At 45.1% G+C, this 24,811-nt stretch overlaps 1 protein-coding gene across 3 annotated transcripts; it reads right to left on the minus strand.

Annotated features, from left to right (window-relative positions):
- Window positions 1-884: 884 nt before the first annotated feature.
- Window positions 885-24,604, minus strand: LOC109891145 (NFX1-type zinc finger-containing protein 1-like). 3 transcript variants are annotated; one of them, XM_031827069.1, is made up of 16 exons: window positions 24,238-24,604; window positions 22,283-22,421; window positions 20,869-20,962; window positions 19,522-20,777; window positions 19,049-19,335; window positions 18,472-18,710; window positions 16,669-16,794; window positions 16,313-16,461; window positions 15,954-16,097; window positions 9,081-9,198; window positions 8,450-8,679; window positions 8,091-8,230; window positions 7,249-7,549; window positions 4,078-4,188; window positions 3,870-3,965; window positions 885-3,653 (listed from the first exon to the last, which is right to left on the minus strand). In XM_031827069.1, exons 3-16 carry the CDS (start codon window positions 20,936-20,938, stop codon window positions 1,224-1,226), a joined length of 5,697 nt encoding a protein of 1,898 aa, XP_031682929.1. In that variant the 5' UTR covers window positions 20,939-20,962; window positions 22,283-22,421; window positions 24,238-24,604; the 3' UTR covers window positions 885-1,223. The 3 variants fall into 3 exon arrangements, with proteins under 3 accessions (XP_031682929.1, XP_031682931.1, XP_020339067.2); XM_031827071.1 differs by having other exon boundaries at window positions 20,869-20,921; window positions 24,238-24,603; XM_020483478.2 differs by lacking the exons at window positions 22,283-22,421; window positions 24,238-24,604 and adding an exon at window positions 21,791-21,834.
- Window positions 24,605-24,811: the final 207 nt, after the last annotated feature.

The raw sequence follows: 24,811 nt of genomic DNA on the forward strand, positions 1-24,811 counted from the left end.
CTTTTTGTGTATATGGAACATTTCTGGGATCTTTTATTTCAGCTCATGAAACATTGGACCATTGTTCATTATATATTGCTTACACTGATCTGATCTGCCAGTGCCTTAAGTGCCTAGGGAGTAAGGGTTGTCTCTGGACGGGTCCACGCCAAGTCAAACCCCTCTGCCCTGCCACCTAGTCACCTGACCATCACTTACAGGTTAGGGTCAAATACGCTATAACTCAGTTAACAAAATGTTCAGTAAATGTATTCAACTAATACATAAAGTAAGCCTATCCTAATTTAAATAAATGGCCAATGTCCAAGACACAAAGTGGAGTTTCAGTTTATCTCCATAATTAATCAGATCAAAATGGGAGAGACACTAACTCTAATCTACTCCATGCAAGGATGTTGTGGATGCTCACCCTGCCCACATCTCATCTCTGCTCTTTTCCCAGTGCTATTCAAATAACAGCCATTTCTCATATCAAGTTGCAGATAGTAGAAAAAAATAATATGGGTTCCCCCAAAGTACATACAGTATCCAGCACTTTGTATCCTGAACACTTGGTTTGTGCACAAGTGTGTGAATATTACTTACTTTTACAGAGTTTTCTTTTCATGCCAGAGTTGTTTTTCAGCCCCTTTATCACATTATATGAACTGAGTCAGCTGAATGATTAATGCGTGAATGTGTGTGTTAGAAAATCATTTTGCAAACATACTGGATCATCTCAGATAATTGTATTACATTTGTGTAAAAGGCCAAAATGGCAAGTATCAAGTCAACTCTTTGTTAAATTAACAATACACTGCTGCCATCCATTGGTGTGACTGGAAAAAAACACTCAGTTGTCTAAAAATGTAGGCCCATCATCACACATAAAAAATCAAGACTAATCGTTTGCGTAATTCTTTATTGTACCGTGTGTAATGATTTTTAAAAAATCAATCGTTAATTTTCAACTTTCAAGATCACACAGATACAGTAGCAAAAAGTCACATATAATTGCAGTATTGTACTCTGGGGTGACATTATTAAACCTCACCTCTGCGAAATAAAAATTAATATGTATTATACTTCACGAAGCAGATTAATTTCATCACATTCAATTAATAATTTACTGTAATTTCAGAATAAATATATCAATTAATACAGCTATGCTTTCTGGAGTACCAATTGTGATAACTGTCACATCAGTTATGACAAGTCACAATTAAACTGAAAACAATCTGGTTTTAATCATCAAGGTGCATCAGATCAAAGTTCAGTACATTATTGACTTCGGACTCTTGCGCCCCATCCATCTCTGAAGCCACTCTGTTGCCACTCACCAGAGCATAGCTTGCTCCACCAATCGTAGCGTTGCATTCTGGGCAGTTGCTTTGCTCCATGGCCCGTCCACATTCTCCGATGGCGTAGATGTGATTGTTGGGACACTTGTACCAGTGTCCAACACTCAGGTTGATAGCTTTAACAATCATCATCCTTTCTTCATCAGTGATCCCCAGGCCAGTGCTTGGTAGCTTTTTATCCAGTTCTTTAAGTGCTTGCTTTACCAAGTCCTTGTCTTGCTGAGTGAATGGCTGCATTCTCTCCAGAACCTTCCTCATGGCTCTGACCTCAGCCTGGACGTGGACGTGGCCTGTTCCATTAGCCATCTTGCAGCGGGCGTTAAGCTCCGCCAAAAAGGAGAGCCTCTGTAGCTCTCTCTGCAGATCAGATGCCTGCTGCTCTGAGAACTTTTGGTGATGATCCATCAGCCACCTCAGGAACTCTGGAACCTTCTCGTCAAAGTAAAAGGTTTCTACGCTTGACATGTGTCCCCTACGAATCTTCAGCAGCTTGTTCAGTCTCTCAAGTAAGGCCATCTTGTTCTCAGTGATCCATAGTTCATTTGCTGTGAGGTCGGAGGCTCTCAGTGTATCTCTGATCTGTATGTACTCCATAGGTAGGTACCTTAGCAAGTCCTCCTTGTCAATCCATTGCTGCTTAAGGACCACCTTCTGTGCCTCAATATCTGACTGTGTTCCATTAATCTTCTCCTTCACTTTTTCAATTTCCACCAGACTCCGGTTGACATGAGCCCCGTACCGGAGATTCCTGCGGATGGGTGTGCGACACTTGGGGCACTCCTTCAACTTTATTCCGGTAGCCTGCTGGTTCTCATCCATTCCCATGTATGTGTCCATGGACGTGGACTCAAACAAGTGTCCGCAGTCCTCTAGCTGAATGAAACAGGCCTCAACATCGTCCTCCGTACCAAAGAAGATCTCTGTTACCTCCTCGTGGTGGCAAACACGACACTTGTTGGGGCATGGGTCTCCACACAGGCCGATGCATGGGTGCCCACAGGTCAAGGTTTTGGTGCAGGGTTGGGTGCATGGTGGACGGTCACAAGGCTCATGGCAAAGCTTGCTGCAGCGCTGATGAGGGCACTTCCAGGCACAAGGCTCTATGCAGCGGGCACAGGGCTGGCCGCATGGCTTCATACAGACACTATGGATGCAGCGATTCTCACAGCGCATTTGACAGGGTGGGCATCCACGTGTACAGGGCTCCCGACACTTATGGGAGCAGACTAGGAGGCGATCACATTGGTGGAAACAGCCCATGTGGAAGCGGCCCTGGTGGCACCTCTGGCAGGAACCAGGACAGGGGTGGCCACACTTCAGCATCTGTGTGCAATGTGTCCTGCATTCTGGCTGTATGGTAGAGCTCTTATAATGACAGGGATCTTCTTGCTTGTGTCCACATTTGAGCTCCAATGTGACCATCACCATGCAGGTGGTGGTGCAGGACTCCCCACACACCAAGGCACATGGATGCCCACACATGAGCTTCTGCTGACAGGGCTCCAGGCAGACAAACTTCTCCGGAGCCTGGTGACAGGGCACCATCTGCTTGTGCTGGCACTGTGGTACAATCTTTTCTACCTGCTTAAGGCAGTCAGTAGGGCACTCCTGGTAGCACTGACGTTGGCATCGATGCCCCAGCTCACAAAGGACCTTCTGGCACTTTTTGTTGCATGTGTACTTTATGTGCTCTTGGTCGTACGGGTGGCAGGCACTGGAGCACACGTGACCACAGTTCAAGCGGAACTCGCAGGGCAGGTTGCAGCCTCCCTCGGGAGCTTGTTTGAAGTCGTCTCCGCAGGACACTTTAATGTGTCGCTCAGGGTGGTTCTGGCAGCACAAAGTCATTGCAGAGCCCACTTGGTCCTTCTCTCGCAACATGTGCAGGATGTTGCTCCAGAGCTTGACCTTTCCCAACATGTCCATGTTTCCAATGCAGTAGAGGCCCTTCTTAGCCCTTGACAGGGCTACACAGACACGGTTGGGGATGTTCAAGAAACCCACCTTCCCCTGTTTGTTACTTCGAACCAGGGACAGCAGGACAATATCATTCTCCTCCCCTTGATATTTGTCAACAACATGAACTTTGACCCCATTGAACTCTTTGGCTGGCATGAGGTTGCGCAGACAGTGGAGTTGGCCTGTGTAAGTGGTGAGGATGGTGATCTGGAACGGCTGGTAGTCCTGTAACAAGAGGTAGCGACACAGCGCTACCACAAAGAGGGCCTCGTGGCGGTTCTGGTGACTTTTTCCATCCTTGATCTCCTCTTCATGATAATTATGCTCCACAAAGAACATGTTTGATTGAAGCCCCTGCAAGACAACGGGGGGTTGAATATAATGTATATTGGACGGCAACTAACTTCTAAAGCCTACACATATGGACGGTTTATCATGCTTTATTAATGGTACATTGAATTGACCACATGGGGAAATTCATTGATAAACATCTTCAAATGTACTCCTGCTAGGTGGGAAACTACCAGGTCAAAAATCTGTGTGCATTCATTTATGTATGCATTTATTTACCTTAACATTCTCAAAGTCCATCACTGAGGGGTGGTTCTCCAGCTCAGAGTAGATGTGAGGGACTATGAGACGGGCAATGTCTGGCCTCATGCGATGCTGTGTAGGATAGACCCAGAGTGAGAGGATTGGTCAATGGTGATTGAAGAACAAGGGCAATTGGTTTATCTGGTTTATCTATATAAACTTCCCTACAGATTCCCACACATACCTGGTAGTTAAGTCTGACATACGGAAAGTCCATCTTGATCAGCCTCTCAAACATGGACACTTCAAGATTGAAGTTCTTGGCCAGGTCAAACACTGTTGCACTGGGCCGGAGCTAGGGGGACAATGGAGGTTGCAAGCTACGTAAGTACCCCTGAACCTCAAGAGAGGATGGCATGGACCACCTCATTTCAACAGTTTTAGACAATATAAACAGACAATAGAGTTGAGGAGATCACTGTTTTTAATATGCTGCTCAGTAAACCTGAAACATTTGCAGAAATGTTGATTTTAATATGCATTGTCCCTGTCAAATAAATGTAATAAAGTAAAGAGTATGAAAATATACACTGAGTATACCAAGCTTTAGGAACACCTTCCTATTATTGAGTCCCCCCCCCCTTTTTCCCTCAGAAGAAGCCTCAATTCATCGGGGCATGGACTCTTAAAAGGTTTTGAAAGCATTCCACAAGGATACAGGCCCGTGTTGGCTCCAATGCTTCCCACAGTTGTGTCAATTTGGCTAGATGTCCTTTGGGTGGTGGACCATTTTTGAAACACACGGGAAACTGTTGAGCATAAAAAAACAGCAGCGTTGCAGTTCTTGACACAAACTGGTCCGCCTAGCACCTACTACCATACCCCGTTCAAAGGCACTTAAATCTTTCGTCTTGCCCATTCACACTCTGAATGGCACACATACACAAACCATGTCTCACTTGTCTCAAGGATTAAAAATCCTTATTTAACCTGTCTCCTACCCTTCATTTACACTGATTGAAGTGGATTTAACAAGTGACAATAAGGGATCATAGCTTCAACCTGGATTCACCAGGTCAGTCTGTCATGTTTTGTACACTCAATGTATATGCAAATAAACTGAGAAAAAAATGTGTCTATTTTTTATTTTTAGGGGTAGGTTTTACCCTTTTTTCTCACCAATTTCGTGATATTTAATTGGTAGTTACAGTCTTGTCCCATCGCAGTAACTCCAGTATGGACTCGGGAGAGACGTAGGTCGAGAGCCATGCGTCCTCCAAAACATGACCCCGCCTCATGGGTCTCCCACCCCTGAGTCAATACTTTGTAGAAGGACCTTTGACAGCAATTACAGCTGTCTTTCTGGGTAAATCTCTATTAGCTTTCCACACCTGGATAATGCAACATTTGCCCAATTATTATTTTTAAAATTCTTCAAGCTCTGTCCAATTAGTTGTTGATCATTGCTAGACAAAAAATAATAATTTGCCATAGATTTTCAAGCAGATTTAAGTCAACTGTAATTTGGCCACTCAGGAACATTCACGGTCTTCGTGGTAAGCAACTCCAGTGTCGATTTGGCCTTGTGTTGATGGTAGTGACTGCCTATTACTGCTTATCACTTATTAACCATCATTTATTCACATTACTTTACGAAAATATTTCAGTTGCTTATATTTCATTTGTTTTATTTGATGACTTCATTATTTTATTCCAAGTCATCATCACATCTCTATTGAGCTGCTGCCTATGCTGTCTGACAAAATCACTATTCTGGAGTTCTTCAAAGTAAATAATGCAAACTTTTATGTATTTTCAGGTAGAGATACGCTACTTCTCCAAAAGTATGTGGACAGCCCTTCAAATTAGTGGATTCAGCTATATCATCCACACCCATTGCTAACAGGTGTATAAAATCAAGCACACCGCCATGCAATCTCCATAGACAAACATTGGCAGGAGAATGACCTTACTGAAGACCTCAGTGACTGGCACCGTCATAGGATGCCACCTTTCCAACAAGTCAGTTGGTCAAATCTCTGCCCTGCTAGAGCTGCCCCGTCAACTGTACGTGCTGTTATTGTGAAGTGGAAACGTCTAGGAGCAGTAACGGCTCAGCCGGGAAATGGTAGGCCACACAAGCTCACAGAACAGGACCGGGACAAGAACATTTCGTCAGAAGCTTCATAAAATTAGTTTCCATTGCCAAGCAGCCACACACAAGCCTAAGATCACCATGCGCAATGCAAAGCATCAGCTGGAGTGGTGTAAAGCTCGCCGGAAAGCCTTCCCAGAAGAATGGAGGCTGTTATACAGTAGCAGCAAAGAGGGGACCAACTCCATATTAATGTCCATGACTTTGGAATGAGATGTTCGACAAGCAGGTGTCCACATACTTTTGGCCATTTAGTGTACCTCGCATAGCAACAGCTGCTCTCTATATACCATCACGATTGCGCATTCTTGTCTATTCCGTAGCAGATGTAAAATAAACGCAGAATGGATAAGTAGATGCACAATGAACTATGGTCACTGTAGTTAATTTCCACGTTTTATGTGAATACTATGTAAAATATTGGCCTGTTGGAAACTACAACTTCCTACTGGATCTGATTTATCTCTGTGCAAGGTGCACATTGAGTTCACAGAAAAAAATATTAACTAAATGGAATTCAAATAATTGAACTAATGTTGATCAATTAGTTGTTTAAAAAAAGAAAATTGTTCAGCACTACCCATCTACCAATAGGTACTTTCTTTACGAGGCATTGGAAAACCTCCCTGATCTTCGTGGTTGAATCTGTGTTTGAAATTCACTGCTCGACTGATGGATCATTGTATGTGTGGGTTACAGAGATGAGGTACTCATTCAAAAATCATGTTACACACTATGATTGCACACAGAGTCCATGCAACTTATGTGACTTGTTAAGCTAATTATTACTCCTGAACTTATTTAGGCTTACCATAACAAAGTGGTTGAATACGTAATTCCACTTTGACATGATGGGGTATATTGTGTAGGCCAGTGACACGAGATGTATATTTAATCAATTTTATATTCAGGCTGTAACACAACAAAATATGGAGTCAAGGAGTGTGAATACTTACTGACGACACTGTATTCACTCAGAGCTAAAAGGAATTAAGTCAAGTTATTTAAGACCTTATAGCTGGGTGTGCTGGATGAACTCGTAGTTTATAGCTCCAAGCAGAGTTGGATGTTGATTGCATTTAAATCCCAGCCAATTAAGAAATGAAAATGACCATGGACTTTCAATTTTAAAAAAGCCCAGTTTACATTATGAACTTGAAAAATTTTCAAGCACGATGTCCAGTTGAATTCCTGGATTTACTGGAATAACAGTGAAATCTTTAAGGAGTTGACCATGCCTGACCAATGAGTGTCCTGTACCTGTTGGTGGTCTCCAATGAGGATGAGATGCTGGCAAGCCTGGCTCAGAGTGGTGATGGTGTGGGCCTCCAATACCTCCGCCGCCTCTTCCACGATCACCAGGCGGGGACTCACTTCCTGCAAAGCTTTGCGGCATCTAGCAGCCCCCGTAGTCGTCATGCCGATGACCTTGGCATCCTTCAGAACACATAAGTCCTCACGGAGACGAATCTCAGCCAGACGCTCGGCTGCGTCCTGATAGTCCTGCTCCGCCTGCTGGGCTCGCGTACGCAGCTCTGTCCGGTAACGCCTCACCCATAACCTGCAGACACAGAGCAGCAGTAGATTACGTCATTGAGTAGCATTTCACTGCAAGACCACTTATATAGTCGAAATAAGTATGTCATAAGAATGATATAAAACCCATAGAACAAGTTGTGTTTACCAGACATAATCATACAGCACAATCAAAATCAGAATATCTGAGATTCGTAATAATGCATTGAGCAGAGTCCTTTATTACTTGTGTGATTGACGGAGTCTGTGGCTTAACATTACATTTTGGGGTTTAATCCAAGATAGCTTTTTGGCCGGCACACAACTGAGCCTTGCACTAGTCTTTCCCCAGTCAGATCAAGCCAAGTGCACACCTGTGTGGTCTGTGTGGCCATGATGACTTTGCATTCACAAGCTAAGCACAGTTACATTGCCACAGTGACAGAACGTTTTATAGAGCAAAATCTTGCCTTTGAGGTGAGGGGATCAGTGCATACATTTTCTCTAATTAGTTGACATAATTATGCTCAATGGGAATAAACGCTCTAGCAGAATGCCGTTGCCTAGGGGATGAGGGGGGGTATTACCGGTACAGTCTCCATCTGTCTGGCAGACTGAGAGCCCACACATCCAGAATGGTGTCCTCCTCATCCTCACTCACGGCTGAGCGCCTGCCCAGCTCCCTCCTAATACGATGTTTCATCTTCCTCTTCTGTACCCGCTGCATCTGCACACATACAGAGAGACACGCAGGCTTTTCAAATAACTTTGACAACACTTTAACTCAGCACCTGTCTTTCTACAATACTCCTAAGCTCAATACTTTAAAGCAGGAGGTTGTCAATTTGAAATCCATAAGCAACTCAATTGGTTTATGATTCACACGATTTATGATGCAACGTCTTTTGGTTATGTTGTTGGCTCAAGGTTAATTATAGGTTCTCACCTCCCAGCCTTCTTCACTCTGCTCTGCCTGTATCTCGATGTTCTCCAGGTTCATGGCCAGCATCAGTTCCGCCATGTCTCTGACTATCTCCTCCGTCTTTCTAAGATCTTCATCCCGACCATGATGCGTGTTTGAGGCTTCTACAAAGCGTTCCGCCTGGATCAGGTCTGCCTCCTCCGCAATCTCGATCAGGTCGTCCTCTTCCTCTTCAGCTTCGTCCATTTCCACATCTATCATAAAATAGAGAGGTGAAAATGGGTGAGGAGTGAGGACCAGAGTTTCTAACTTCCTAGTAGTTCTCTCAACATGAAAATGAGCACTAAACTCCCCCCCCCCATATAGTTTCAGTTAGGATCAAAGGGAGTTTTAAATGAAACAAAAAGAGTTCAAAGAGACTAAATAAAATAAAATAAAATCAATCAAAGTTTATTGGTCACCTACACAGATTTGTAGATGTTATCGCAGGAGCAGCGAAATGCTTGTGTTAATAGCTACATGAATAATATATTCACTAGCAAGGTTGACAAATACAATCCCACAAAGAGAAGCATTTCTCTGCACCTGTTCCGTTTATTATCTGTGTGATCATGTTGTCTTGTCTACGCTCTGTGGTACTGCAGTGGTTTCTCACCTGCATTGCAATTTTGAGGATGTGGCGTCCTCTGCTGGAAGACAGTGAAACCTAATCCCAGCCACTCCATAACAAGAGACGGCTTCTTCCCACCATAGCTCTCAAAGCCATCCAATGCCTGAGGATTACATATTAATAGTAAGTATTGTCTCCTCTATGGCCAATGACAGATTACCACAGTTCAACATCGTTTCATAAAGCTTTTCTGGGAATGCCAGACCTACTTTTTGAATCTCATGCCTTGTAGAGGCAGTTGGGGTTAGCGTACTCATATTAGTTGTCCTATCCGACGATAACATCAAATCAAATTGTATTTGTCACATGCTCAGAATACAACAAGTGTAGACCTTACCGTGAAATGCTTACTTACAAGCCCTTAAACAACAATGCAGTTAAGAAAAATAATAGTTAAGAACAAATATTTCCTAAATAAACTAAAGTAACAAATAAAAGAGCAACAATAAAATAACAATAACAATATATACAGGGGGTACCGGTACCTAGTCAATGTGCGGGGGTACAGGTTAGTCGAGGTAATTGAAGTAATATGTACATGTAGGTTGGGGTAAAGTGACTATGTATAGATAATAAACAGCGAGTAGCAGCAGCGTAAAAAAGGGGGGGGGGGGGGGGGGTCAATTCAAATAGTCCAGGTAGCCCTTTGATTAGCTGTTCAGAAGTCTTATGGCTTGGGGGTAGAAGCTGTTAAGAAGCCTCTTGAACCTAGAATTGGCGCTCCGGTACCGCTTGCCGTGCGGTAGCAGAGAGAACAGTCTATGACTAGGGTCACTAGAGTCTTTGGCAATTTTTAGGGCCTTCCTCTGACACTGCCTGGTATAGAGGTCCTGGATGGCAGGAAGCTTGGCCCCAGTGATGTACAGGGCCGTACACACTACCCTCTGTAGCGCCTTGCGGTCGGAGGCCAAGCAGTTGTCATACCAGGCAGTGATGTAAACAGTAAGGATGCTCTTGATGGTGCAGCTGTAGAACTTTTTGAGGATCTGAGGACCCATGCCAAATCTTTTCAGTCTCCTCAGGGGGAATAAGCATTGCCGTGCCCTCTTCACGACTGAGGTGTTTGGACCATGATAGCTCTCAACCTGCTCCACTACAGCCCCGTTCAATGAGAATGGGGGAGTGCTCGGCCATCCTTTTCCTGTAGTCCACGATCATCTCCTTTGTCTTGATCACATTGAGGGAGAGGTTGTGGTCCTGGCACCACACTTCCAGATCTCTGACCTCCTCCCTATAGGCTGTCTTACTGTTGTCGGTGATCAGGCCTGCCACTGTTGTGTCGTCGGTTAACTTAATGATGGTGTTGGAGTCGTGCTTGGCCACACAGTCATGTGTGAACAGGAAGTACAGGAGGAGACTAAGCACTCACCCCTGAGGGGCCCCTGTGTTGAGGATCAGCGTGGCAGATGTGTTGTTGCCAACCCTTACCATCTGAGGACGGCCCATCAGGAAGACCAGGATCCAGTTGCAGAGGGAGGTATTTAGTCCCAGGGTCCTTAGCTTAATGATGAGCTTTGAGGGCACTATGGTGCTGAATGCTGAGCTATAGTCAATGAACAGCATTCTCGCGTAGGTGTTCCTTTTGTCCAGCTGGGAATGGGCATTGTAGAGTGCAATAGAGATTGCATCATCTGTGGATCTGTTGGGGCGGTATGCAAATTGGAGTGGGTCTAGGGTTTCTGGGATGATGGTGTTAATGTGAGCCATAACCAGCCTTTCAAAGCACTTCATGTCTACAGACGTGAGTGCTACTGGTCAGTAGTCATTTACATGCTGAACACACCGCCGGTGTCGCATGCGAGAGCATTGCAAAATAAAAGTACACAAACATGTTTTTCAATCGTTGCACCCATACTGTTCGCACGTCTGCGTAGCCAGGTGCTAAAATAGAAGTTGGTTCTATTTGTGACACTTGATGCGCTTGCAAGTCCCACTTCTCCCATCTCCTCATTGGTTTTTAGGAGCATAGGAGCATATTCCCACGTTCCACGTTGGGGAATGAAAGATGAATGAAAGAATGAACTGAGGCCCACACTCCAGTCCAGTTGGTGGTAGTAATGCACCTTAACGTTGGTTGCCAAACGCCATATGAAGTCCAAAGAAGAAGCCTGAAGGAGGGATAACTAGAAACAAACTCCTTTTACCCTTTTATCTGTGGATTAATTGTTGGAGTAGAGGACCTTGTGCATTTCAGGTAAAATAACAATCCAATGTTTATATCCCAGGACAAATTAGCTAGCAACAGCAAGCTAGCTAGCTAAAGTGCCGTAAATGTTTAAGGCTTTTCGACCTGTCCCCAAATTAATATACAGTGGGGCAAAAAAGTATTTAGTCAGCCACCAATTGTGCAAGTTCTCCCACTTAAAAATATGAGAGAAGCCTGTAATTTTCATCATAGGTACACTTCAACTATGACAGACAAAATGAGAGAGAAAAAAATCCAGAAAATCACATTGTAGGATTTATAATGAATTTATTTGCAAATTATGGTGGAAAATAAAGTATTTGGTCAATAACAAAAGTTTATCACAATACTTTGTTATATACCCTTTGTTGGCAATGACAGAGGTCAAATGTTTTCTGTAAGTCTTCACAAGGTTTTCACACACTGTTGCTGGTATTTTGGCCCATTCCTCCATGCAGATCTCCTCTAGAGCAGTGATGTTTTGGGGCTGCTGCTGGGCAACACAGACTTTCAACTCCCTCCAAAGATTTTCTATGGGGTTGAGATCTGGAGACTGGCTAGGCCACTCCAGGACCTTGAAATGCTTCTTACGAAGCCACTCCTTCGTTGCCCGGGTGGTGTGTTTGGGATCATTGTCATGCTGAAAGACCCAGCCATGTTTCATCTTCATTGCCCTTGCTGATGGAAGGAGGTTTTCACTCAAAATCTCACGATACATGGCCCCATTCATTCTTTCCTTTACACAGATCAGTCGTCCTGGTCCCTTTTCAGAAAAACAGCCCCAAAGCATGATGTTTCCACCCCCATGCTTCACATTAGGTATGGTATTCTTTGGATGCAACTCAGCATTCTTTGTCCTCCAAACACAACGAGTTGAGTTTTTACCAAAAAGTTATATTTTGCTTTCATCTGACCATATGACATTCTCCCAATCTTCTTCTGGATCATCCAAATGCTCTCTAGAAAACTTCAGACGGGCCTGGACATTTACTGGCTTAAGCAGGGGGACACGACTGGCACTGCAGGAGTTGAGTCCATGGCGGCGTAGTGTGTTACTGATGGTAGGCTTTGTTACTTTGGTCCCAGCTCTCTGCAGGTCATTCACTAGGTCCCCCGTGTGGTTCTGGGATTTTTGCTCACCGTTCTTGTGATCATTTTGACCCCACGGGGTGAGATCTTGCGTGGAGCCCCAGATCGAGGGAGATTATCAGTGGTCTTGTATGTCTTCCATTTCCTAATAATTGCTCCCACAGTTGATTTCTTCAAACCAAGCTGCTTACCTATTGCAGATTCAGTCTTCCCAGCCTGGTGCAGGTCTACAATTTTGTTTCTGGTGTCCTTTGACAGCTCTTTGGTCTTGCTTGGCCATAGTGGAGTTTGGAGTGTGACTGTTTGAGGTTGTGGACAGGTGTCTTTTATACTAATAACAAGTTCAAACAGGTGCCATTAATACAGGTAACGAGTGGAGGACAGAGGAGCCTCTTAAAGAAGAAGTTACAGGTCTGTGAAAGCCAGAAATCTTGCTTGTTTGTAGGTGACCAAATACTTATTTTCCACCATAATTTGCTAAATAAATTCAATAAAAATCCTACAATGTGATTTTCTGGATTTTTTTTCTCATTTTGTCTGTCATAGTTGAATGTTACCTATGATGAAAATTACAGGCCTCCCTCATCTTTTTAAGTGGGAGAACTTGCACAATTGGTGGCTGACTAAATACTTTTTTGCCCCACTGTAGCTGGTTCCAAAGTTTGTTCTGATATTTCAACCTGCGTGTCCTGATCGCATCTGGTGTGGGTGGACAAAATCAACATGCGCGCGATTGCGGGTACAAAGTTCTAGTAGTAGCTGTGGTGATGGAACTATTAATTATAGTCGTAGAAGTAGTCACCTGTTACGGCTTTCTTCCGTCGAAGGAGAGTCGGACCAAAATGCAGCGTGGTTAGTTCGATACATGTTTAATGAAAACGAAAACACGAACAATACAAAAACAACAAACGGAAAAATTTGAAAACCTATACAGCCTGTCTGGTGACAACTAACACAGAGACAGGAACAATCACCCACAAACACACAGTGAAACCCAGGCTACCTAAATATGGTTCCCAATCAGAGACAACGAGAATCACCTGACTCTGATTGAGAACCTCAGGCAGCCATAGACTATGCTAGACACCCCTACTCAGCCACAATCCCAATACCTACTAAAACCCCCAATACCACAACACAACACAAAATAACCCCATGTCACACCCTGGCCTGACCAAATAAATATATAAACACAAAATACTAAGACCAGGGCGTGACAGAACCCCCCCCCCCCCCAAGGTGCGGACTCCCGGCCGCACAGTAAAACCCATAGGGGAGGGTCCGGGTGGGCGTCTGTCCATGGTGGCGGCTCCGGCTCGGGACGTGGACCCCACTCCAACCACGTCTTAGTCCCCCTGTAACGCGTCCTTTGATTGGCGACCCTCGCCGCCGACTTAGGCCTAATAACCCTCACCAAGGACCCCACTGGACTGAGGGGCCTCTCGGGACTGAGGTAGAAGCTCGGGACTGAGGGGTAGCTCGGGACTGAGGGGTAGCTCGGGACTGAGGGGTAGCTCGGGACTGAGGGGTAGCTCGGGACTGAGGGGAAGCTCAGCATAGAGGGGAAGCTCAGCATAGAGGGGAAGCTCAGCATAGAGGGGAAGCTCAGCATAGAGGGGAAGCTCAGCACTGAGGGGAAGCTCAGCACTGAGGGGAAGCTCAGCACTGAGAGGAAGCCCAGCACTGAGAGGAAGCCCAGTACTGAGAGGAAACTCAGGCAGGTAGTAGGCTCTGGCAGATCCTGGCTAGCTGGTGGTTCTGGCAGATCCTGGCTGACTGGCGGATCCTGGCTAGCTGGTGGTTCTGGCAGATCCTGGCTGACTGGCGGATCCTGGCTGACTGGCGAATCTGGAAGATCATGGCTGACTGGCGGATCTGGAAGATCATGGCTGACTGGCGGATCCTGGCTGACTGGCGGATCCTGGCTGACTGGCAGATCTGGAAGATCCTGGCTGACTGGTGGATCCTGGCTGACTGGCGGATCTAGCTGCTCTGGCTGCTCCATGCAGACTGGCAGCTCTGGCTGCTCCATGCAGACTGGCAGCTCTGGCTGCTCCATGCAGACTGGCGGCTCTGGCTGCTCCATGCAGACTGGCATCTCTGGCTGCTCTATGCAGACTGACAGCTCTGGCTGCTCTATGCAGACTGGCATCTCTGGCTGCACTATGCAGACTGGCAGCTCCATGCAGACTGGCAGCTCTGGCTGCTCCATGCAACCTGGCAGCTCTGGCTGCTCCATGCAGACTGACATCTCAGGCTGCTCCATGCAGACTGACATCTCAGGCTGCTCCATGCAGACTGACATCTCAGGCTGCTCCATGCAGACTGACAGCTCTGGCAGCTCTGGCTGCTCCATGCAGACTGGCATCTCAGGCTGCGCTGAACAGGCAGGAGACTCCGGCAGCGCTGGAGAGAAGGAAGGCTCTGGCTGCGCTAAACAGGCGGGAGACTCCGGCAGCGCAGGAGAGGAGAAAGGCTCCGACAGCGCTGAACAGGCGGGAGACTCCGGCAGCGCTGGAGAGGCGAGGCTCACTGTAGGCCTGATGCGTGGTGCTGGCACTGGTGGAACTGGATAGAGAACACGCACAGGAAGCCTGGTGCGGGGAGCTGCCACCGGAGGACTGGTGTGTAGAGGTGGCTCTGGATAGACCGGACCGTGCAGGTGCACTGGAGCTCTTGAGCACCAAGCCTGCCCAACCTTACCTGGCTCGATGCCCACTCTAGCCCGGCCAATACGAAGAGCTGGTATGAACCCCACCGGGCTATGCACCCGCACTGGAAACACCGTGTGCTCCGTTTGCGCAGGTCTCCTACCTGGCATAGCCATACTCCCTGTGAGCCCCCCCCCCCCCCCCCAAGACATTTTTGGGGCCGACTCTCAGGCTTCCATCCGCGTCGCCGTGCTGCCTCTTCATACCAGCGCCTCCCCGCTTTCGTCGCCTCCAGTTCTTCCTTGGGGCGGCGATATTCTCCAGGCTGAGCCCAGGGTCCTTTACCGTCCAGTTCCTCCTCCCATGTCCATTTCTCCAGGTGGTGCAACCTCTCCCACTGCAGCTGCTGCTGCTCCTGCTGCTGCTGTTGCCTGTTACCACGCCACTTGGTCCGGGTGTGGTGGGTGATTCTGTAACGGCTCTCTTCTATCTCCTCCTCTGACGAAGAGGTAGAACAAGCATCGGACCAAACTAACGAAATGAAAGTATGAAAACCGAAACAGCCCTATCTGGTGCAAACACAACTAACACAGAGACAGGAACAATCACCCACAAACACACAGTGAAACCCAGGCTACCTAAATATGGTTCCCAATCAGAGACAACGAGAATCACCTGACTGATTGAGAACCTCAGGCAGCCATAGACTATGCTAGACACCCCTACTCAGCCACAATCCCAATACCTACTAAAACCCCCAATACCACAACACAACACAAAATAACCCCATGTCACACCCTGGCCTGACCAAATAAATATATAAACACAAAATACTAAGACCAGGGCGTGACATCACCAGCCTGATAGTTGTAATTATAAAGGTCAGACAGAGGCTAAAAATCTTTATATTTTACAGTGCTATCAAAGACTCACTGGCTGTAGCGTCAGGCTATCCCAGTGTTTCTCTGAGATGAACTTTTGGAGGTACTGCTCCCTTAGGACGCCCCGAAGACTGCACTCCAGCTGCACAGACTGAGTCTGGATCTTAGTCTCTTCTGTCCGCAATGCATCATAGATCTGAGGGGAAACAATATTCTGAACATCACTGTGATATTATTTCGCTGATTGACTTTTCCCGAAAGATAGCCAACCTGACTGTTACATTCCTGACAAAAATTATATCTGAACTACATTCACTTCAATAGCTACATTTACAATTTACATTTGAAGACTATTTCTAAAATGTTCACATATTGGTCAGTGTAACTTTCAGGTTTCAAGTTGGGCCTCACCTCACTGTTGGCACGGCGAAGATGTGGCGGTAGGTTGCGGCGGAAGTAATGGGAGCTTTTCAGCTCTCTCAGGGTGAAACGCTTCAGGACCTCACTGTTGCTTTGCCCACCCACTCTCACAATACCGTCTGGTAGAAACTTGTGGATGCCTATGGTACACATTGTTTAACAAATTAAAAAAGGTGCTCATACATACAACAACAAAAGTGCCCTTCAGAATTATCTTTGGTCAAACACAAAATTATGGTATGCAGCATCTGAGATTCTTCAAGTATGGCTTGAGGTGGAAAATAACTTCATTTGAGACACAAAAGTAGCGTGAGATGTGTGCAATGTTGAGAAAAAAGGAGGACTACCTTCTAGGAACTGGTCCAGAGCGTGGTTGGTGTAACAAACCACCAGCATGGGGGAGGTGAAACCTCTCCCCATCTCCTGATTGGTAAGCAGAGCCTGGGCGATCTTTAGTCCTGTGTAGGTCTTCCCTGGGATTATGAGTAAGGAAAGAAAATGTCTAAAAGTGTTACACTCCTGCAGAGCTGTTGCACTAAAGACGACGTTACAAGAAGCAACGTTGCCCAATTTCTCAGCTTTTGGCCTGGAACATTTGAATGTGTATACAGTACCAGTCAAAAGTTTGGCCACACGTGCTCATTCAAGGGTTTTTATTTATTTGGACTCTTTTCTACATTGTAGAATAATAATAGTAGCAAAAGACCAAGTCCATATTATGACAAAAACAACTCAAATAAGCAAAGAGAAGCGAGAGTCCATCATTACTTTAAGACACGAAGGTCAGTCAATGCGGAACATTTCATAGAACTTTGAAAGTTTCTTCAAGTGCAGTCGTAAAAACCATCAAGTGCTGTGATGAAACTGGCTCTCATGAGGACCCGCCACAGGAAAGGAAGACCCAGAGTTACCTCTGCTGCAGACGAGAAGTTTATTAGTTACCAGCCTCAGAATCTGCAGCCCAAATAAATGCTTCAGAGTTCAAATAACAGACACATCTCAACATCAACTGTTCAGAGGAGACTGCGTGAGTCAGGCATTCATGGTCGAATTGCTGCAAAGAAACAAAGAAAAAGGACAACAATAAAGGACAACAATAAAAAGAAACTTGCTTGGGCCAAGATACATGAGCAATGGACATTAGACCGGTGGAAATCTGTGCTTTGGTCTGATGAGTCAAATTTGAGATTTCTGGTTCCAACCGCCATGTCTTTGTAAGACACAGAGTAGGTGTCTAGGGGTGGCAGGGTAGCCTAGTGGTTAGAGCATTGGACTAGTAACCGAAAGGTTGCAAGTTCAAATCCCCGAGCTGACAAGGTACAAAATCTGTCGTTCTACCCCCGAACAGGCAGTTAACCCACTGTTCCTAGGCCGTCATTGAAAATAAGAATTTGTTCTTAACAGACTTGCCTAGTAAAAAAAGGTGTAAAAAAAAAAGTGGACAGTTGATCTCTACATGTGTGGTTTCCACTGTGGTGCTTGCAGGAAGAGGTATAATGGTGTGGGGTGCTTTTCTGGTGACACAGTCTGTGATATATTTAGAATGCAAGGCACACTTAACCAACATGGCTACCGCAGCAATATGCCATCCCACCTGGTTTGCGCTTGGTCGGACTTGTTTTTCAATGGGACTATGACTCAACACACCTCCAGGCTGTGTAAGGGCTATTTGACCAAGAAGGAGGGTGATGAAGTGCTGCATCAGATGACCTGGTCTACACAATCACCTAACCTCAACCTAATTGAGATGGTTTGGGATGAGTTAGACCGCAGAGTGAAGGAAAAGCAGCCAACAAGTGCTCAGCATATGTGGGAACTCCTTGAAGACTGCTGGAAAAGCATTCCACATGAAACTGGTTGAGAGAATGCCAAGAGTGTGCAACACTGTCCAGGAAAAGGGTGGCTACTTTTAAGAATCTAAAATATAAAACATATTTTGATTTAACACTTTTTTGGTTACTACATGATTCCATATGTGTTATTTCATAGTTTTGATGTCTTCCCTATTATTCTACAATGTTGAAAATAGTTGTTAAAAAATAAAGAAAAGCCCTTGAATGAGTAGGTGTGTCCAAACTTTTGACCGGTACTGTACATTTACGTAAACATGATCTATTCAATATGTATGACTTATTAAAAATGTATCCCACCTGTGCCTGGGGGTCCCTGGATGATAGCCAGCTCCTTGGTGAGTGCGATCTGAAGGGCTCTCATCTGAGACTCGTCCAATCCCAGCTGCTCCATGGGGGGCCAGGCTTCAGGATCCAGGGTGTGAAAGCTCTTGATACTGCTCTTAAACTCAGGCACCGCAATAGCAGACAGGTCATACGTATCTGCCCTGGGCAGGTAGGCAGGAGGTTCGACGTCTGAGCTGCATTCCACTATATACCTGTAATTTACATGTCGTCAAAAATCATAAATGTCATTCTTCATTACAAGAATTGACATGTGGTGAACATAATTTCTGTCAAATTCATCTAGTAGCTGCCGGAAGAATTAAGTCACTCACAAACCATGTTAAGCACTTTGAGATCAGAAGCATGTAACTGTATCAATACAAATCAGTAAGTCTCATTGTCAGAAAAGCGTGATGAAAACCCAATATTTTGTCTTAAGCTTGTCCCAAAGCTGATTAGCCGACTCTTTATCTCATATAGCATCAACAACACTGGTGCATTCACAAGCTAATTGTTGAAATTAAGAACGCCAGACAGACAGTACACCGACCTCTGAAAGGGCAGATCCTCTACCTCCAGCTCCTGCAGCCCTTCGAGGACGTAGCGGTAGGCCTCAAAGTAGGCTGTGGTCTCCACCATGAGGAAGGATTGGTGGGCCTCCACACCGGCCAGGGCTCGCCTGCTCTCCCCTAAGAAACTGAGCTGGACAAAGCCCTTCTCTAGCTCCTTGGGGTCCCGGTCCGACACAGTAGCAAACAGGAAGGTGTCAAAGTTGTCACAGGACATGCAGAGCAGGGAGCCGTATATCAGCCGCTTGGAGTTTTGCCAGCGGACAAACTGTGCGGGACAGAGAAGAACATGAGCATATATTTGAATACACTCTTCGTATATGGAAAAACATTGTATGTATTAATGTAATTTCAAAGAGTATTGTATAATCTCACTATTTTAAGTTTTATAACTACACAATGTTGGTAAGTTATCATTTTTCTATTCAATTACTCTTAAATCAAACTCACTGACCTTAAGAGGATGGGAGTCAAACTGGACCTTATACGCCAAACCAGACGGGGTGCACAATGGTACCACCAGTCGAGTGTCAAAGTACACTCTGATATCATCAAAGCGGCACTTTCTCAAAGGGATGTCTTTATTGCCCAGGTCTTGCTGGCTCTGAATCAGCTGCTGGATGCCCTCTCGAAGAGGCCTCACAAAGTCCTCTCGCATGAGCCGGAAGTGCGTGTCCAGGTAGAGCAGTCCGCTGGCGTAGCGTTGGGAGATGAGGTTGGGCCTGAGGTAGGATCTCTGGTCCTGGTGGAACTCTTTGGGGGTGGGGTAGATGGGCAGGGTCCTGAAGTCGGCCTCCCCAGGTGGGGCGTCTTCCTGGGCGGTTATGAAGGAGTAGTTATCAGACCTCAGGGTGCCCTCCCTGGCTCTCTCCTGGAGGTGCTCGACCAGGCCCTGGATCCTATCCAGGTTCTCCTCCGTCTGCTTCAGGACGTCCACCCCCACGGCTCGCAGGCTGTTGATGACTGGTCTGAAGAGGGCCACTATCATGGACACGCCCTTTATAGAGCTAGCTGGGAAGATGCTGAGCACCTTGGAGAGAAGGGTCATGATGTTGTCCAAGTGCTGGGGGTATTGTTCCCGGCGAGTGTGGTCAAACTCGGATCCCATTCCCATCACATAATGGGGCAGGATGGTTCGGAGGAATCCGGAATCCTTGATTAAGCCAGTCAAGCACTGTACGGTTTGGCGGTCGGTTTTGGACAAGAAGGCCTTGCATAATACTTGGCAGAGAAGCTGAACAAGGTCCTGTCGCATCTCTCTCTTGTCGAGGAGAGCTTCCAGTCCATCGCTCAAGGCCAGAGTGATGGCTACCTCTGAAGGGTCTTTCCCTGATAGCTTCTCCAAGGTTTTGTACTCAATTGGATGAACCTGAGGGGTGCCACCGCCTATAGATCTTCCTCTCCCTCCCCCTCTTCCTCTACCACCCCTTCCTCTACCACCCCCTCTCTCTCCTCCTCTGCCTCTCCCTCCCCCTCTATTTTCTCTGCCTCCCACTATCTCCCTTCCTCCTCCTCCCGCTCTACCACCCTTACCCCTGGCATCCTCCCCTGCTCTTCCTCTTCCCTTCCCTGCTCTGTCATCTCGCTCTCTCCTATCCTCCCTCGGGTTCCCCCCATTAACCCCTCTCATCTCTTCCCTGGCCCCCCTACCTCTTCCCCCTCTCCCTTGGTTGGCTATCCCTTCCTCTTCTTTCTGACCAGCCTCAGCACCTGAGGCAAACAACAGGGAAATCTATATCAATCTAAAGAAGGAAATGCCAATCGTGTTTTGCCTGTCCAAAATAAAAATAAATCTCCTTACCTCTTCTGTGATCGACATGGTTGGCTCCTCCTCTACCTCTCTGTTGCCCCCCTCTGTTTGGGGGATCCATACAGGATGACTTACTATTGGTCCTCTAAGACAAGTAATGAAACCCAACACAATTTGAATGTTTGAATGGAATTTACAATTTCTTAAAATAGATTCCAAAACAGAGGCAAACTTGATATTTATGCATGATTATTTTATATTGTGGTGGATGACATGTTCCATCTAAAGGATACAGCAAGAGATTACATTGAAATGGCATAGGTTTAATTTTGACAGAAATTACATCACTTGGATACAGTCAGTGATTACATGATACAATGTAACAGTATGTTATCACACTAAATCTGTATACCTTCGAAACCAAATTATTTCACCCTCAAAATGTCAGCATGGACGGTCTTTTTATGACAGTTATGCAATGATGCAAATAGTGAATCCTTTGCTAATTTGAAATTAAAACCATTTTTTGCCAAGTGTGTAAACCAAGTGACTGTGATATTTCATACAATTTTGTATACTGAAGAAAAATATAAATGCAACATGTAAAGTGTTGGTCCCCATGTTTCATGAGCGGAAATAAATGATGCCAGAAATGTTCCATACCTACAAAAAGCTTATTTCCCTAAAATGTTGTGCACAAATTTGTTTACATCCTTGTTAGTGAACATTTCTCCTTTGCTAAGATAACCCATCCACCTGACAGGTGTGGCATATCAATAAGATGATTTAGTAGCATGATCATTACACAGGTGCAACTTGTGGTGGACAATAAAAGGCCATTCTAAAATGTGCAGTTTTGTCACATAACACAATGCCACAGATGTCTCAAGTTGAGGACCTGTGCAATAGGCATGCTGACTGCCAGCATTTCCACTGGTGCTATCGTCAAAGAATTGAATGTTAATTACTCTACCATACACCGTCTCCAACGTCGTTTTAGAGAATTTGGCAGTATGTCCAACTGGCTTCACAACCACAGACCACGTGTAACCTCTCCAGTCCAGGACCTCCACACCCGGCTTCTTCACGTGCGGGATCGTCTGAGACCAGACTACCGGACAGCTGATGAAACTGAGGAATATTTCTGTCTGTAATAAAGCACTTTTGTGGGGAAAAACTCATTCTGATTGGTGGGCCTGGCTCCCATGTGGGTGGGCCTATGCCCTACCAGGCTCACCCCAGTCATGTGAAATCCATAGATCAGGGCCTCATGCATTTATTTCATTTGACTGATTTCCTTATATGAACTTTAACTCGGTAAAACCTGACATTGTTGAATGTTGCGTTTATATTTTTATTCAATGTATTTACTCGTTATTTACTAGAGCCAAAAGTGTGGTCGCCTGATACATTTTCTATTCTAGAGCTTTCGATAAAACAAAGCAATATAAAATTAAAAACATACCTTGTTATGAACTTGTGATTCCTGTCCCAATATTCAGACGTTTTAATATGTGGATTTCAGTTGTCCTTGTCTGGTTGACAGTAATGATCAGTTTAGTCCTTCTCTGCGGGTCAGTGTTGGTGAATTCACCTATGTGAAGCTAGCCACAATAAGGATAAACCACAAAAGTGGAATTTGCAGGTCGCCTTCAAAATAAAAGTCCCCCATTGACAGTGACTCAAACGGATTCAAATAGTGGAATCATGCCATATTTGGAGTAAATAATGCTTAACAAGTTCATAATGTTGTTAAATAAATCCAACAAGAGACAATAATTTGTTCATTTGACACAACAAAGAAATCTGCAGTTGAAATCACACTGTCGATGTATTAGACTTTAGAATGGCATTGGGGCTATACTTATAAGCACTGTCTGTACAGCCTAACCTATGGATGCTGAAACCATGAAAATCAGACTACTCAGTGACACTCACACAACACAACTGTGTAGAGTTTACACAAATATTAGCATCTTAGCAGGACTTTGACTGTGGGAAATCACCTTTCCAGTCAGTCTATTGTATGTATTGGACATTCATATGATTATTATTATTATTATATATGTATTTTTAATCAATTTTAGGCACAATGCAACCAGACATGTTGATACAGTACAATGCCATTATTATCATCAAGGATGACTCAAAAAAGTTAAGACGTATTTCCATTATGGTCCTCATGAAAATACATGAAAAGAAAACCTAAACAAGATCATAACATGAAAACAAAATACATCTCATCAATAGGGAGGAAACCGTACAAGAAATAAAATAGATTACCAAGTAACATTCATTGAAATAATTATACTTTCTTTAAGCCTGTGCAGTGGTCTGCTTGAAACATGTTGGTATTTCAGACTCAGGTTGAAACTTGCCTGTTGGTCAGTGCATGCTCGGAGTACATGTCCTGGTAATCTGTCTGGCCCTATGGCCCGTGAATGTTGACCTGTTTAAAGGTCTTACTCACATCAGCTATGGAGAGCATGATCACACAGTCGTCCGGAACAGCTGATGCTCTCATGCATGTTTCAGTGCTAGTTGCCTCGAATCGAGCATAGAAATAATTCAACTCGTCTGGTTGGCTCGTTTCACTGGGCAGCTTGCGGCTGTGCTTCCCTTTGTAGTCTGTAATAGTTTGCAAGCCCTGCCACATCCAATGAGCGTCGGAGCCGGTGTAGTATATTCAATCTTCGCCCTGTATTGACGCTTTGCCTGTTTGATGGTTTGTCGGAGGGGATAGCAGGATTTCTTATAAGCTTCCGGGTTAGAGTCCCACTCCTTGAAAACGACAGCTCTATCCTTTAGCTCAGTGCAGATGTTGCCTTTAACCCAAGGCTTGAGCCTCTAATTAAATTAAAATAACCAGACAGGTAACTGGGGGCAAGGTCATGACCATCAACAGTTTGTTCAGTTCCCTGAAATTATTAGGACCAATGCCGTCCTAGAGCGGAGCTTGAGAATAATTCTCATTAGTTTTGGGCCATTTGAACTGTTTTATAGCACTGTGCAGCCTGTGGATGTTGCACCCATTAAATGGGAGATAAGCCAACTCAGTGACACTCACAGAACACAACTGTGTAGAGTTTACACAAATATTAGCGTCTTTGCTCTTATTGCAGGAGGTCAAAGGGTTGTGAGGCTAACCAGTGTGAAATGACTAGTTAGTTTGCGGTGCATGCTAGTAGTGTTTCAGTCGGCGACGTCACTCGATCTGAGACCTTGAAGTAGTTGTTTGAAATATGACATGATTCCACTATTTGTATCCGTTGGAATCACTTTCAATTCGGAACATTTATTTTGAAGGCAACACGCAAATTCCGTTATTGCGGCAAAATAATCCTTATTGTGGCCAGCTTCACATAGGTGAGGCGGCAGAAGGGGCGATAACGTAACGTCGGGCAAAAATGTACTACTTACCAGACGCTTTTATCCAGAGCGAGTTACAGTAGTGATTGCATTCATTTGAATACCTTTTTCGTCCAGCGGTCGTGCCGCAGCAAGCCAAATTGGTGGTGTGATGTCGAAACTAAACGTAATCTAGCTTCAAATCAAAGAGCCAATAACGATTCTCACATAAAAATAGTTGGCAACACTGATTCCATGAGGCGCTCTTCAAATGGGCCCTGGCCGTTTCCTGTTAGTTTCGTTTTCCAAATGATATGCTGCGTTCCAGTGGGAAGTCGGAAATGTTCGACATCCGAGTATTCGAAAAAAACTGGGAACTCTGGAAAAAAATTGCTCCTGGCTGGGAAAAATGGATTTGAACGATCACACAACATCACTGAAGTCATGAATTGACCTCGTATTTTTCGGAGTTCCCAGTTCTTTTGAATGCGGCAATATACAGTAGGCGTGTGCCGAACTCGTCGTATCCGTTTTATCACACTTGAAACTCGCAATAGGATTTACTAGTGATATAAAAACTCAGTAGTGCGCTTTAAATGCCAATAAAGCCTATACCACAAATATAACAATGAGACAGATATTTCAC

Source organism: Oncorhynchus kisutch, linkage group LG1, assembly GCF_002021735.2.
Source record: "Oncorhynchus kisutch isolate 150728-3 linkage group LG1, Okis_V2, whole genome shotgun sequence".
In the NCBI taxonomy this organism is placed as follows: Eukaryota; Metazoa; Chordata; class Actinopteri; order Salmoniformes; family Salmonidae; genus Oncorhynchus; species Oncorhynchus kisutch.